Below are 13,706 nucleotides of genomic sequence, written 5' to 3'. Positions count from 1 at the left end.
CTGTCAAACGGGGCCCTAATTGTGATATAATTAGGGTGAAGCTCGCGTGGGTGGCGAAGCGACAATGAAGCGTTAAAATGATTAATTTTTCCGCTACCGAAGATGCCGTCCGCGGATGCGTCGGCCCAACGATTAATCTTCCCCCTTGCGATCACACTCGCGCCATTGTACCCGCGAGCTATTTTTTTCTGTTTTACAGCAAAACCATTAAGAGACTGCCGCGTCTACCGCTAGTTGCGCCCGCGGTCTTCCCACCATCACGACCTATTGAAGGATTGAAAAGGTGTTTTCGTTCTCCAAGAAAAACAGAGCACCCTCCGATTTATAAAAACCATTTTCTCCTACATCCCTTAGCCTTCGATAGTTATTAAGACGGACTGAAATGTTTTAATTCCGCTTCGTCATCTGATCACAATGGACTACTAAAGCAAGTTTTGAAACAGTCATCTTCTATTCATTCGTAACGAACGAAAGGGAAGTGTGAAGAATGCTACTGCATTTTATGCAGAATGAGCTATTTCAATTGAAAATAAATGAAAGCGTTCTAAAAATACACTGTGTAAAGATGCAGCTGAAATTGGCAGGCGAGTCTTGGATGATACACGCTTCGGTACAAAGAAGTAAAGAGAACTTCTTAATATTATCTCGTTTTCATCATAAAATGCTAGTATTGGCACATCATGAAACATCTTAGGCGGGGTCAAGAGCGGAGATCGTCGGATTTAGATCTGGGCAGACGCCAACAGTTGAACTGTTCCTGTTAGCCGCTGGCTTCGAGCACAGATAAAATATAACGTTTTATTTCTCGCGTAATTAGCGGGACTAACTTGATGCACCGGGATTAAACTTATTTCTGTAATCCTATTTTCTGTTTGCGCAATTTGGCTTGCTCTCATAGCGGTGAATCAATTGTAAATTTGCGGTTTTCTTTGTAACTGATTTCCCGTAATAAATAATCAATCAATGAAAGATTTTTTAACCATAAGCCTTATAAACTTCTCTGTTTTTTTTGTTTGAGGGTGCCATAGCTATTCTTATTTTAGGTTAATACTACATAGCTTCTCAATTTTTAGCAAATAAAAGGCGCCATAATTGTATGCAGAAATTTGCTGTTAAAAAATTTATAGAGCCGCATTTTCAAGATCAAATAACTTTTTTTTAACTAAAATACCCAATATACTAGCTTACAAGATTAGGGTAACTTTTTCAAGCAAAAAGTTGATTAAATAGATCGCTATTTTATGAGTATATGGTTTCCATTATCGAAATAAGATTACCTGCTCAGTCAATAGACTTAAATATGTAATCAGCTCTCGCTGTATAAGTATGAGGTCAATCTATGTTCATCCACTGTCCGACATGGGTTTTATAAATGATTTTTTGCTATATAGAGAGTTTTACTTGAATTCTGTGCCTCTCTAGTGTCATCTGTCTATTGCTTTCGATTTACGTGTCCCTCTACCACGACAACCTTGTTAATATCGTTGCAATGCTGTACGTTCGACTATTTAAACTGCTTTTTAAATTTTTTTTATGGATCTATAATAATAATTCTTAAATTGATTTTAAGATCGATTTAAAAATAAAATCTCATTTTTTAAACGCTTCGCAAAAATATTTCATCTCAGACTGAAACATCTAAAAATAATATAAGTTCTCATTAATGTACTTACTATGCTCACCGTGTATGCATATCAAGAAGATATGGAAATATTAGATAACCATACGTAAATCCATAATACGCTTTTAACTTAAATTATTTTTGATGTTTAAATTTTATTGCGTAGTGCTATTATTCTACTATAAAAATATTTTTTTCCTCGTATTTACAAAGGTTTTCTTATTACATTGCAAGAAAAAAAAAACTATTGTCCGACGTTTTTGTAGCAATCGAAAGCTTGGCAAAGAATTGATGTTTATTTCTATAACGAAAATAAAATAGCATCTATCCATGTAAACGTAATTTGAAAACAGTTATTACGTTATTTCAGATTGTAGCATTTTTATAGGTAGTTTTGCATGTTTAAATACGAATTATAGGTTATAAAAAACAATGACTACGACATTAACGTGGTTGTAACATACCTTGCAACGTAATATGTTAATCTCAATTTAACATAAAATAAAATACTTGTTACGCCTACTTACGTAGTGATACGGTAACAGTTGGCACAAATATTTGACAATTTAACTACATTTTTGTCCAAGCAATAACAATTATCTTGTTATAAATTCAAAAAGTTAATTAATCAAAAATTCCTAAAAAACTCTTGTTTTAATCTGAGGGATTCTTAAATTGATAATAGACGTTGGGAATTTATAGCTCTACTACCGTATTAAGAATATTGTAAAAGTGACCACAAAAAACCCGTCTGTGTTTTCTGTGGGCTCTTCTCAGATAAAGGCGCGTTTGGAACCCACGTAGCTTTAAGTTGTAGGATGTCATTATAGGTGATTTCAATACGATGTCCAACCTAGTTTCTATTAAATTGGTCTCAGTTTGCATTCTTCTTATAACGTACCGTATACAAGTGACTATAAATAATCCTTTGTGATAATAACTCATATAAAATAAAATATTACGTTCATGTAATTACTAATTTCATTTCGGAGTTTTTAAACAGTAACTTTTTCATATCGTTTCCAAATATTACATGAATATACAAATAAAATAGCCAATGCAGTACAATTTAATTTACACAATAAAACATTTCAAATTAAACGTCAATTTAAGTATTATCATAGAGGGCCTTAGGCGCCGATATTACTAAAGCGTTTGTACTTATAAAGTTCGAGTTTAAATCGATTATGCTACATTTTTAATGTTGTTTTATTTATGCTTTTGTGCATTTTCCGGCTTCACCTTATATACAATATGTATAAATGTAAATACATAAAAGTGTAGGAGATATGTTACTAAAAAACAGAATAAACTACGTTAAATTTAAGTGTTTCAAAGGTTACAACAGGTTAAACTTCATACTTACTGTTTAGTGTTATTGTAATTAATATAACCAGATCTATCATAACTACATCATAAGAGATTTCCAAGGCAATAACATGTTGTAGTTTGTTCGACCTCCATACATCTATTGCCTCCACGTATCATTCTGTAATTAACTTAGTATATTTCCAATTAAATTTTATTTATTAAGAGATTTTGCCGTGATCTCTGGACGTGTTATAATTGATAACCTGAACAGTAATCGTTTTGATAACAAACTATTAGCTTAATTACTTTAAACATTTTAAATAATATTATTGTACATGCCTCATACAGCTTTATAACTTTGTACGTAAAAAATAATTTCGGTGTAAAGATTATTTTGATTATTTCGAGATTATTCGTCGAGGCTACCTTTATGGTTTTTGGTGGAACTTATTAGTAATAATATAAGTACAAATATAATACATAAACATTTTGTTTCTGAAGAAATAAATATGAATTTACAATACCTAAAGTGATAGATGGTTATAAATTTACTTATGAAATAAAAATCGTGTTTTTTTATTTCTACTATTTTCACTAAGATATTAGTCAGTCTTATTGATGTTATATCTATATATAATATATTACTTTAGTAAAATGTATTTTACATAAAGCGACATAAACCTTTCACGAGTTTTTTTTGACAAATCAGTCTTGAAAATCAGTCATTAAAATGTCACCGATCAGTATGCGTCGTAGAAGTTATGAATTTGAGTCCTAACACTGCACACATTTGTACAACTGATATGTTTACGCTATTGTGCGCAGTAAGTAAACATGGTTAGTAAAATTACTACTAATGAAAAATTGTGAAGATCGAGTTCGAATCAGATCAAGATCGAATTCTACAAACCAAGGTAGCAATATACATTATGTAATCGTAGTTTTATACTATTTTTTTATTAACTAAATTATAGTAACAGGTTAACTGGTCAAAGCACGAATAAAACTAGGCACATAAAACAGAAATAATGTTTTAAAAATAAAAAACAAAGAACATTTACGACAAAATATTTAACGTAAAAATGTATCAGATTCATTATTTTCTATGTTACCTATTGCGAGACGAGTAAGATATCTTAAATATTACATAAGACAATAGTTTATTTAATTTAAAACATTAATACATAAATCATAATAATCTTAAGTAACGTGTGAGTACAAGTGTGTGATAAAATGTTGAAGAGAATATTGTAATGTAACATTCTCTCTGGCATACGATTTCAAGCGGGTGACTATTTTGCCTACATCTTACACCTCAGCAGAGACATTAGTCGGAACATTACGGTGATTTATACGATACCCAGATATAAATCCACAAGAATCTGCAAAGGAATACGCCCGCCGAATTTTTTTCGTTCTTTTACGTATGTAATGAATGAACTCTTTTAGTCTATTCATTTTGGTTATAGCAGGGAGATACTATGTAATAATATACTATATAACGAAAAGTTTTACTTTCTTCTGAATTATTATGTATATGAAACGTATCTTTCTTATATATGATGGTAGCGGTAGAAGTTCTCTACATAAGGAGGCATAATATGAATCTAATACTCGTAGATATTTTGTAAAGACAAATTTAAATCGTTAATGTACTTGTACGTAATTAAGTAAAAGCTCGCTAGCGATGTGAACTCTGATCAAATCCGTAATAAATCGCTAATGAACCTCTTTATAATACATTATACATAAAATATATTAAAATCCATATTAAGTTATAAATTACCGTGTACAGATCATCATCATTTCAGCATTATTATGTCCACAACTGGACATAGCGTCATCGTAGATTTCCAATAAGATAGGTTGGCAGCGGCCGGCGCCCAACGTCTTCCGCCGACGACCATCACTAAAGCCATCTGTCGCCACTGCGAAGATACTAAGCCCCTAGCGTACATCTTTTCTGCGCACTATGTGCCTGCACTGCCACTTCATGTTATCAATCCACTGGGCTATGTGGTCTATTTTCGTTCGTTTTCGCATCTTCTCATTTCTGATTCGATCCCGTAGACATCCTGAGTATAGCGCTCTCTAGCGCTCTATAACTTAATACTCAGAACTGATCGTATTCAACACCATATTAATTATTAAATTAAAAGATTTTTCTTGCAACTTTGAGTAAAAACAATTCAGACTTGTAAAGTAAAAAAAATGTGCCTATACATCTGCTCCTTTGACTACCAAGCTTGTGAAATGAGTTTCCACCTGTGAATTTTTCAGTGAGAAATTGTATGTATTGGTTTTAAGGTAATGCCATACTACAGATACAGCTTACACCGCGCACAGATATAAAAAGTAATTGTTTTGTACCAACGGTCCTGTCCACGCTAGTCCACCCCTACAGACACTTGTTGCCTATTCTACCCAGCTTGATGTAGTAAAATATCCTATTATTTATATGTATTTTAAGTTTTGAAATTAATAAAGTTTTTATTTATTTCTCCAAGATAAATATTGCAATTTAGGGAACTTTCTTATAATATTCAAATCGTTAAATATTTTCGGTAGAAAAATTATCAGTGAGAAACTTTAAAGACAAGTACTATGTAATTACTGAGTTTCGTTCAAAGTACTAGATTACGAAACAAACGTACTGTCAGTTTGACTCGTTGGATGTAAATCTATTATATATATAATATTGAAAAACTAAATATGTATAAATATATACACACACACACACACATGTATATATATATATATATATATATATATATATATATATATATATATTTATAATATTTGGCACCAATTCAAATTTTTTTTGTTAAAATTGATAAGAAGTTTATACAGGTGAGCACAAGGGAACATCTAATGGTGTATTCAAATCATTCCGTCGCTGGACTCCGACCTCAACGCAATCAAATTACGGAAATTTCAATGTTATATTAAGTTAAACTTTACTGTGGCGCCTAAGTGAATTTATTTGTACTTAGTTATCGGTTCTTTCAAGTAATTTCTGTAACGTTTCGGTGAGTTGAATAATTAAATTTGTCAGGCGGTTGACACGACGTCGGATTTTCTTACAAAATTTTCAGTGCCATCACGTTTAGCGCTCTCCTCCATTGCTCCCCTATTGTAACCGTGATTCACCAATTTGAATTATTTATTGTTTGATTTTACACCTCCAAATTATCTGAATTGTTTAGCTTTTCATTCAGAAACGTGTTTTGGTGTTAATATATAATTTTCCTACAATTTTCATAAGGCATATTCTAAAAACTTGAGGTACCTTGCTTTGATCATGTTTATTGTATTATCTCTTTTAAATTTAAAAACTTGAAAGTTTACTATTAATCTACGAAAGTTATTATTTTATAAGAATGTAACCTGTTTGCGTCGCTTGACGTATAAATAGATGAGATAGAGAACACCTATGCAAGTAAGTCGATAGTATCCCACCAGCAGCCAACAACATTAAAATGCACTTCGTACGTCCGTCATGCGTGCACTCCGCATGTCACTGAATTATTCATCTCCAATTCGCTTAGTCCATTGCTTCGGCCCCACATCCACGCTTATTACGTAAAAGAATAGAAAATTTCGTTGTTGAAGGTTAGTAATTGAATATGTAACTGGCGGTCGGAGACTGTCTCGCCTTTATTCCACAGCTGTACGTTTTGTTCTTAGTCTTCTTTTGATAACGAAAATTGTTTACTCTACAATGTTTTCTATTTAATCGCTTAGTGGCACATTTCTACATACTTTACTATTCTTTCTTTAAATTTACTAAAATTTTACTTTACCCATTTATAAAGTCGAGGTCGTTATCATTGGCTTCACCTTTGACGCTAGTGAAGCTAAGTACAACAGGAACTAACTACTTTATGCAATATTAACTGATAGTCATAAAATACAGAATTCATAATTAGCATACAAATACCGGGTGGTAGGTAAGTGTAAAAAGTTTTAAAAAAGTGAATCTATATCTGGTCTGGTAAGTAAAAAACGTAAGAAAAATCGTTAACAAATTTTTTATAATGTATTACAATAGATGAAATTCATTATTGTGTACTATTTGTCTCTGCAGACTTTGTGCTGCTACGAGTTATTGGCCTGTAGTGTTCATATTTCAGTGAGATGACTTTATATTATATGAGGTTGTTGCTAAAAGCATTTGCTGACAAATTAGCTATACATTCACAACTTTAAATCTTTTACATTCATAATCAATACTCTGTATAAAACAAGGGTAATATTAAGTATTCGATAGATCTAGCAATTTGTCAGTTCTCATCGCTATTCTGAAATAAACTGACGACCATAAAGAGCGGAAATCATAAGACATTCAGATTGCGTAACGCACCCGTGGAATTTCGACAAAATTTAAGTCGGTGGAGCATTAAAGGGGACGACGGTATAGACGGTTAATTCACCCCATAAGGGTCGCACTGGCGCCGGGAATCCTGCCGTAGACAAATTTCTAAGTACGACGTCTTGCCGTCGCGTTTGTCGCCAGCCCGTGCCATCCGCGAGCAACTTTTCTAAAATGTTACTTGGTTTGCGCAACGTTAAGGAATGCATGTAACTTTTCTAACTCTACCTTTGAATGTCGTGGTTATTTTTCATAGTTCAACACAAAGTACATCGATGAAATGTACACGACATAAATAGTTATCGAAATATTAAAATTGAAAATACAATATGATTTTATTTTGTATCGTTTTGCGCACATTTTAATCGTCGATTATTTTAATGTTATAAGTAATTACCTACCACTGGCTCAAAATGTATATCTGTTGAGAAGAGCCAAGCGTAAATTAAACAATAGCTCTTTTTAAATGATTTTAAGATAGCAATGCCCGAGGGTTTCTATACTCATAAATATTTTGTGTTCATTTAAAAATCTTATTTATTATTGAAAAAAAAATTGTAATTTTATACGGACTTCTTAACGTTACCTGATATGAAGCGATAAGTTTGTCGTAAAACTTGCCAGTAAAATTTCTGTTGCCGAAAAATATAGATTGCCAAAAAAAAGAACAGGTAAATACGCAATGTAATCGTACGTGGCGCCACCGCTAGAAGTTTTGATTAAGTTTTATGCTAGTCGGCAACTTATTTTTTTATGTATTCGTACCGCAAATTATAAGCTCTTTATTTATCGTTTTAAAAAAAGACTTTTAGGAAATAAAATCAAAGAAAATTGACTCGAACGACCCCATATATATGCGGTTTCTCGTGAAGGCACATAATTTAGCCGTTTGGATAATGTATTTTTTAATTTGGAAGACATGTACAAAATGTTTAGTTATCGGTGTAAAAGCTTTAAATGAGTGAGTCTAAAGCTCACTTGCCAAGAAGAATCTTCCTTCACATATTTCCAATTACGCTTTAGAAAGGAATCACTATGATAACTTTTACTTAATTACTTTTTATTTAATGGAATCAGGCGTTACCTTGCAGAAGTCCATCCTAAGTAAGAAAATGAACAATATTTAGCCACTTCCGCACATGCAGTGGTAGTCGTGCAACAAAGTGCACCAAATTTGACTCTGTGTTTGGCACTAATCGGTGTAACATAACTCCTGAAGATGCCCCGTGGAGGGGTGAAACAAGTGTTGAGTGATTTGACGGTGGCAGTTGTGTAGTTCGCATTGTTTGCCGCATGCGCATTTGTCAGCGGGCTGTGCACTTTGTTGCACGACTACCACTGCATGTGCGGAAGAGGCTAAACATTGGTCCTTTTCATACTTAATTATTTTTTTATTAGACTACGAGAGTCCAAAACTTCTGGCAGTACAAAATCTGCACGTACAAATAGTAAACAATAAATGTAATAATTGAATTTTGAAAACTTTTTTTCTTACTATCATTACGTTATTTATTAATTTTATGAAAGACAACGTGTGATGAACAGTCATAAAAAAACTATTATTGTATAAAATTTAATTTAATACTCGCTAGAACATATATACACAGCTTCATGATAGTAAAGAAAAAAGTATAATGCGCGGTCTTATCACATGAAGCAATTCCTTCCAGACAACCATAGTATGAAAACAGAATAACAATTTGAAATTATTTCAAACTGTATTGTAATGTATATAGTAGGCCAGTATGTCTTTAGTTAATTCTTTTGTTGGCATCATACAATTCATTAATGTAAATCTAAGCAATTCGATTCCTTCCCGCTGTTAATTGCATTCTTGGCAATAATGTGATCTCGGCGCTTGTGTAATGAAGAAAGCTAGCCACAGTAAAGGCTGCTGGCGACAAATCCATCAGAGTGTCGACAGGCCATTCGTTGCGAGTGTTTTCACGCTAGATAAATCGTACAACTTGTCCGAATTTATTGTCATACACGGTGCGTATATTTCTGAAGTATAATTAAATGATCTATATCAGTAGATTTCTTTTCTAAACATTTTGAGAAGAAACTAATACAAAATATTTTAGTATTAGAGGTACTATAAAAAGATCTAAACCAGAGATGGTCATACGTTTTGATAGTCGGAGGCGCGATTCAAAACGCTTTTAAAAAGTTTGCAAAAATTAATTAAATACTTAAATTATAATTATTGATAACAGCCAAATAAAAGTACAAAATATGTATATTAATTTAAAATGTTACAAAAATGTTTACCATTTATTAACTTTTGTTTACACTTCTTCCTTCCCCTTCCGTCCCTGGTTAGTTAATACTGATCGGTGTTTGAATTTCAGGATAACTTACAACTTAGTGTATATTTATTGACTGCCACAAATAATGCGACCCGCAGGTTAGCCACTTCTGGTCTACTAAACTATGAAATTCATAGAATACTTTAAAAGTCGTGTCGGTCAACGAATCTTAACATTACCATTGAAACGGAGGATATTGAATAAATAATCTGACAATGATAAGTCGCATAAGGCCGCTACGGCATCGAATTTTTCACGGCAGGCGTAAAATTTTCATTAATTTCATGACTGAATTCTTTTCATGGTTCGTGTAAATTGTAAAAATGTACAATTTATGCATCACCGGGTCTTAAAAACTAACAGGATTTTTTTTTAAATTTGCATACAATTTTTTTTAATAAAATAGTCAGTTCACGTCCAGATTTTTTTTTATTTTCATATCCACATGAAGGATACGATGCCCGAAATAAGTGGCAGTTCTCACAGGGTACGGTGAAATTATTTATGGAGTCTTTTATTGCTTAACTTCATTCGTAGCTGTGGTTGCTTTTATTCCTTCGACGGGAAAAAGTTGCCAGGTTTTATTGCCGGTGTGAGATAGGACACGTTATTGCACTAACTTTTAACGGTGGCTGGAATTAAAATAGATTTTTTGCGGTCAGTAATGGCCACGTCTAGTTATGACTGCGACTGTTCTTACTGTTTATTGCCTACTATATTTAGCCGCTTCATTCTGAAACTACGAGTCGAACTTACTTTAATACAATTGCGCAGCGATAAAATACTTTATAACTACACCCATCGCAATGGGTCTTTTTATTAAAATCTGGAACTGTAATTCCCGCAGGACAAAGGATAATGAATCGAGAACTGTTGCAGGACGGACTTCACTCTGAAAAAATGACGTGAAATATAATGTAACGATTAGGAGAGAAAAAATTAAACGAAATTAGAAAAACATTTTACTAAAAGATTACAAAACTTATAAAGTAATAGTCAAAAATCATCATCATCATTTCAACCCTATAACGTTCACTGTTGGACACAGGTATCCGGTCGAAACTGGTTGAAAGCGGTCTGCATTCGGTCTTCTGACTACTTTAACCAGTCCGTCTGCACTTGCCAGTCCGTGATCTCAACTCCAGAAACATAAATACCCTAACCATCCGCTTTTTGTATTGTGGCTTGCCAACTTCAACCAAAACTTAGCGATTAGAAAATAACACATCTAAACGTTTTACTACTTCGTCAAATGTTTGTAAACACAATTACACAAGAAATATGATGGTCGAAGTGTCAAAAATGGATTCTGGTCCAATACTTCAACGCTATCGTTACGGGGGCGTTGATTTCTTTTTTTTTAACGAAACCGTTTACATTAGTTCCAAAAATATTAATGAAATGTTATACTATTGCCATGCATATTACGCAGTTAATGAACAATAAAAATGTGACATTTATTTTTCTGTTACAGAATTCAATCCGACATAATTTGTCACTGCATAACCGGTTCATGAGGGTTCAGAATGAAGGTACCGGCAAATCATCATGGTGGATGATCAATCCAGACGCAAAGCCTGGCAAGTCTGTCAGACGGAGGGCGGCATCTATGGAAACGTCAAAATTCGAAAAGAGAAGAGGTCGAGTCAAAAAGAAGGTAAATATACCTCATCCTTATCTTTAAATTCTTTAAATTATTTTAGGATAGATTTTATCCATTTATGATTGTTTTGTGGTATTAACAGACCGAAGCTATAAGGAATGGCGTAACAGCAGACACAACCCCCAGCCCCAGTAGTTCCTTGTCGGAGAGTCTTGATATGTTCCCAGATTCACCTCTACCCAGGTTATTATTTATTTCGTATTCCTTCGCTTAAAAAGTATCTATAGAGTTTAAGGCTACTAGACAATTTAGATAATTAGATTTTAGCTAGAAAATCTAGGTTATAAAGGCTTTTTAAAGAATCACTATTAAACAAACGTGGCTTGAATTCAGTTATGTTTCTATACCAAATGCCGCGATTTGTGATGCTAATTTAACTTCAAAAACTCACGAAACATTTGTTAGTCTCGCTAATATTTAAAAAAAATCATAGCATTAATTTTTATTAAGTCTATTATATCAGGTCAATAATTTTAGACACGTAACTTACTGGAAGCTACTCGTTTTATCATAAAAAAAAACTATTGAAATGAAACTACGTTGACCACGCAATAAAATTGAATTACGACAACCGTGTTACTTTACGATAAAAGGTTTTAAATCATTCACAACCATTAGATGATGAGTTATGCGAATGCTGAATCTCGTCATTTGGGCTATATTTAACATTTTTATTGCCGAATATCTGTCGAGTTTGCGAGCTTAATCGACATTTATTTTGGATAGTTTTTATCTGGTATGGGGACAACCCCTGTAGAATTTTTCTTCTCATATTATTTTTGTCACAGTTAGCGACAATAAAAATATTTCTACGCTGACCATTTAACCCGTTATGATCATCGCTACATTTGGTATTCCGAGTTTATATTATGTGTTAGCGAGCCTGAATAGAGGCAATAGATTTGCTGCATGCTTCCTGTTACATCGCGATCGTAGCGGTGCTACTTGATCTAGGCAAGCTTTATTTTAGCTAAACATTTTGATTATTTGCCGATAAACGCCAATGAGTTTAAGTATCAAGTGTAAAATAAATATAATTTTAATTATATTGTAATGCGAAAATATTGGTTTTGGTAGTCTTAAAAATTTTGACCTAAAATTTAAAATATTAGGGAAGAATAACTTACAATTTTTAAAAAGTCTAATTTTTGTCGTCAAGCGTAGGTAGTAAATTTACAGATCTAGTGGGACATAACATCTTATACCACAAAGAGTATGAACGTTAACATCGTTGTGCATCGTGTATATGAAACTGACTACTGTGTAGTAAAAAAGTTACTTTAAATTTTTTTAAATCTTTTACCAATTCATACCTGTGTGATGTCGTGTTTACATTACTAAACTGCTATTCTCATAATGAAGTAAAAAATTTTGTTCATTGATTTTAACTAGACCCATGTATCGATGTTTTCGTATATATTAATAGGTATTCACTTTCTTTATTTGACGCTTGTTCGCTTTGGCGTAGCAGTGGTTTTCAGTTATCTCCGGAGTACCGTCAGAGAGCCTCTTCCAACGCGTCGTCCTGTGGTCGCCAGTCGCCAAGACCATCTTTGCTTCCTTCAGAATCAGACTGGGTCACAGACCCGTACAATCCGGCTGGAGATTTTGGCTCTAGCGACTTCACCGCTGGAGATTTCGGCACAGCTAGTGATTTCACACAAGTAGACTTCGCCCAAGAGGAGCAGTTGGCCGGGTCACTCGCGGATTCAATGAAGCTGCAAGGAGCCGACCCATTCCTTAATACGTAAGAGTCGAGTTCAGTACGCTTGAACTTTAGAATAGATTATTGTATTAACGCTATCATTAATTTTAATTGTTAATGCGAAAATCTGTTCTGTTGCGAATACATTATACATTTGCAATATCGCGCTTCTGTTAATTAGAATGTATTTACAAGTATGCCACGCATTAGAAAGCTTTGCTTATTCTTATTAAATTAAAAAAGGTATATCTCCTTGAAATAACTTTTCTCTGTTGAAGTAATGAAGTCTCGATGATCTTTGCAAATGCAATAATCATAGACCTCATGATATGGTGTCATATAACCCTAAAATATGATTAATTCATCTTTTAACGTTTCCTCTGATTAGTCACAGACCTCATCTTTCATAGTATGAGCCATAAGGATGACTGGATACATCTTTTAAAATATTAAAATAAATATCCCTGGGTAGATACTGTTTGTTGATAACACATTTGTAACTATTACGTCAAAGATGGTCAATTCGCCGGTATTCAACACTTATGTACATGTTTTTAAATTTCTAAGTGATGTGGGCAGTACGAGACCGGCCATCGCGGATATGATGATTATGAGTATATTTACGACAAGATATGTGGCGGCCGCGTTAAAAAATGCTCAATTCGCCGATATACAATAGCATAAATGTTTATAATATCAAGCGATATAGGCAGTACATGGCCGAT

The 13,706-nt window shown here is 33.3% G+C and overlaps 1 protein-coding gene across 2 annotated transcripts in view; it reads left to right on the top strand.

Moving 5' to 3' along the window:
* foxo (forkhead box, sub-group O) overlaps positions 1 to 13,706 on the top strand; it is a 115,214-nt gene that overhangs the window by 77,290 nt on the left and 24,218 nt on the right. The window contains exons 3-5 of one of the 2 annotated variants that reach the window (XM_068774859.1): positions 11,088 to 11,270; positions 11,359 to 11,459; positions 12,748 to 13,023. In XM_068774859.1, the coding sequence (XP_068630960.1) occupies positions 11,088 to 11,270; positions 11,359 to 11,459; positions 12,748 to 13,023 (560 nt within the window). Of the gene's footprint in view, positions 1 to 11,087; positions 11,271 to 11,358; positions 11,460 to 12,744; positions 13,024 to 13,706 lie in introns of both variants that reach the window. The other variant, XM_068774858.1, reaches the window with a different exon arrangement.

The sequence above is a fragment of the Battus philenor genome, unplaced genomic scaffold (assembly GCF_028537555.1).
Source record: "Battus philenor isolate CCGP_79_NKW_IND1 unplaced genomic scaffold, ilBatPhil1.0.hap1 SCAF_8, whole genome shotgun sequence".
Taxonomy (NCBI): domain Eukaryota; kingdom Metazoa; phylum Arthropoda; class Insecta; order Lepidoptera; family Papilionidae; genus Battus; species Battus philenor.
The sequence above is the reverse complement of the archived record's forward strand: the minus strand, read 5'-3'. Positions and strand labels throughout refer to the sequence as shown.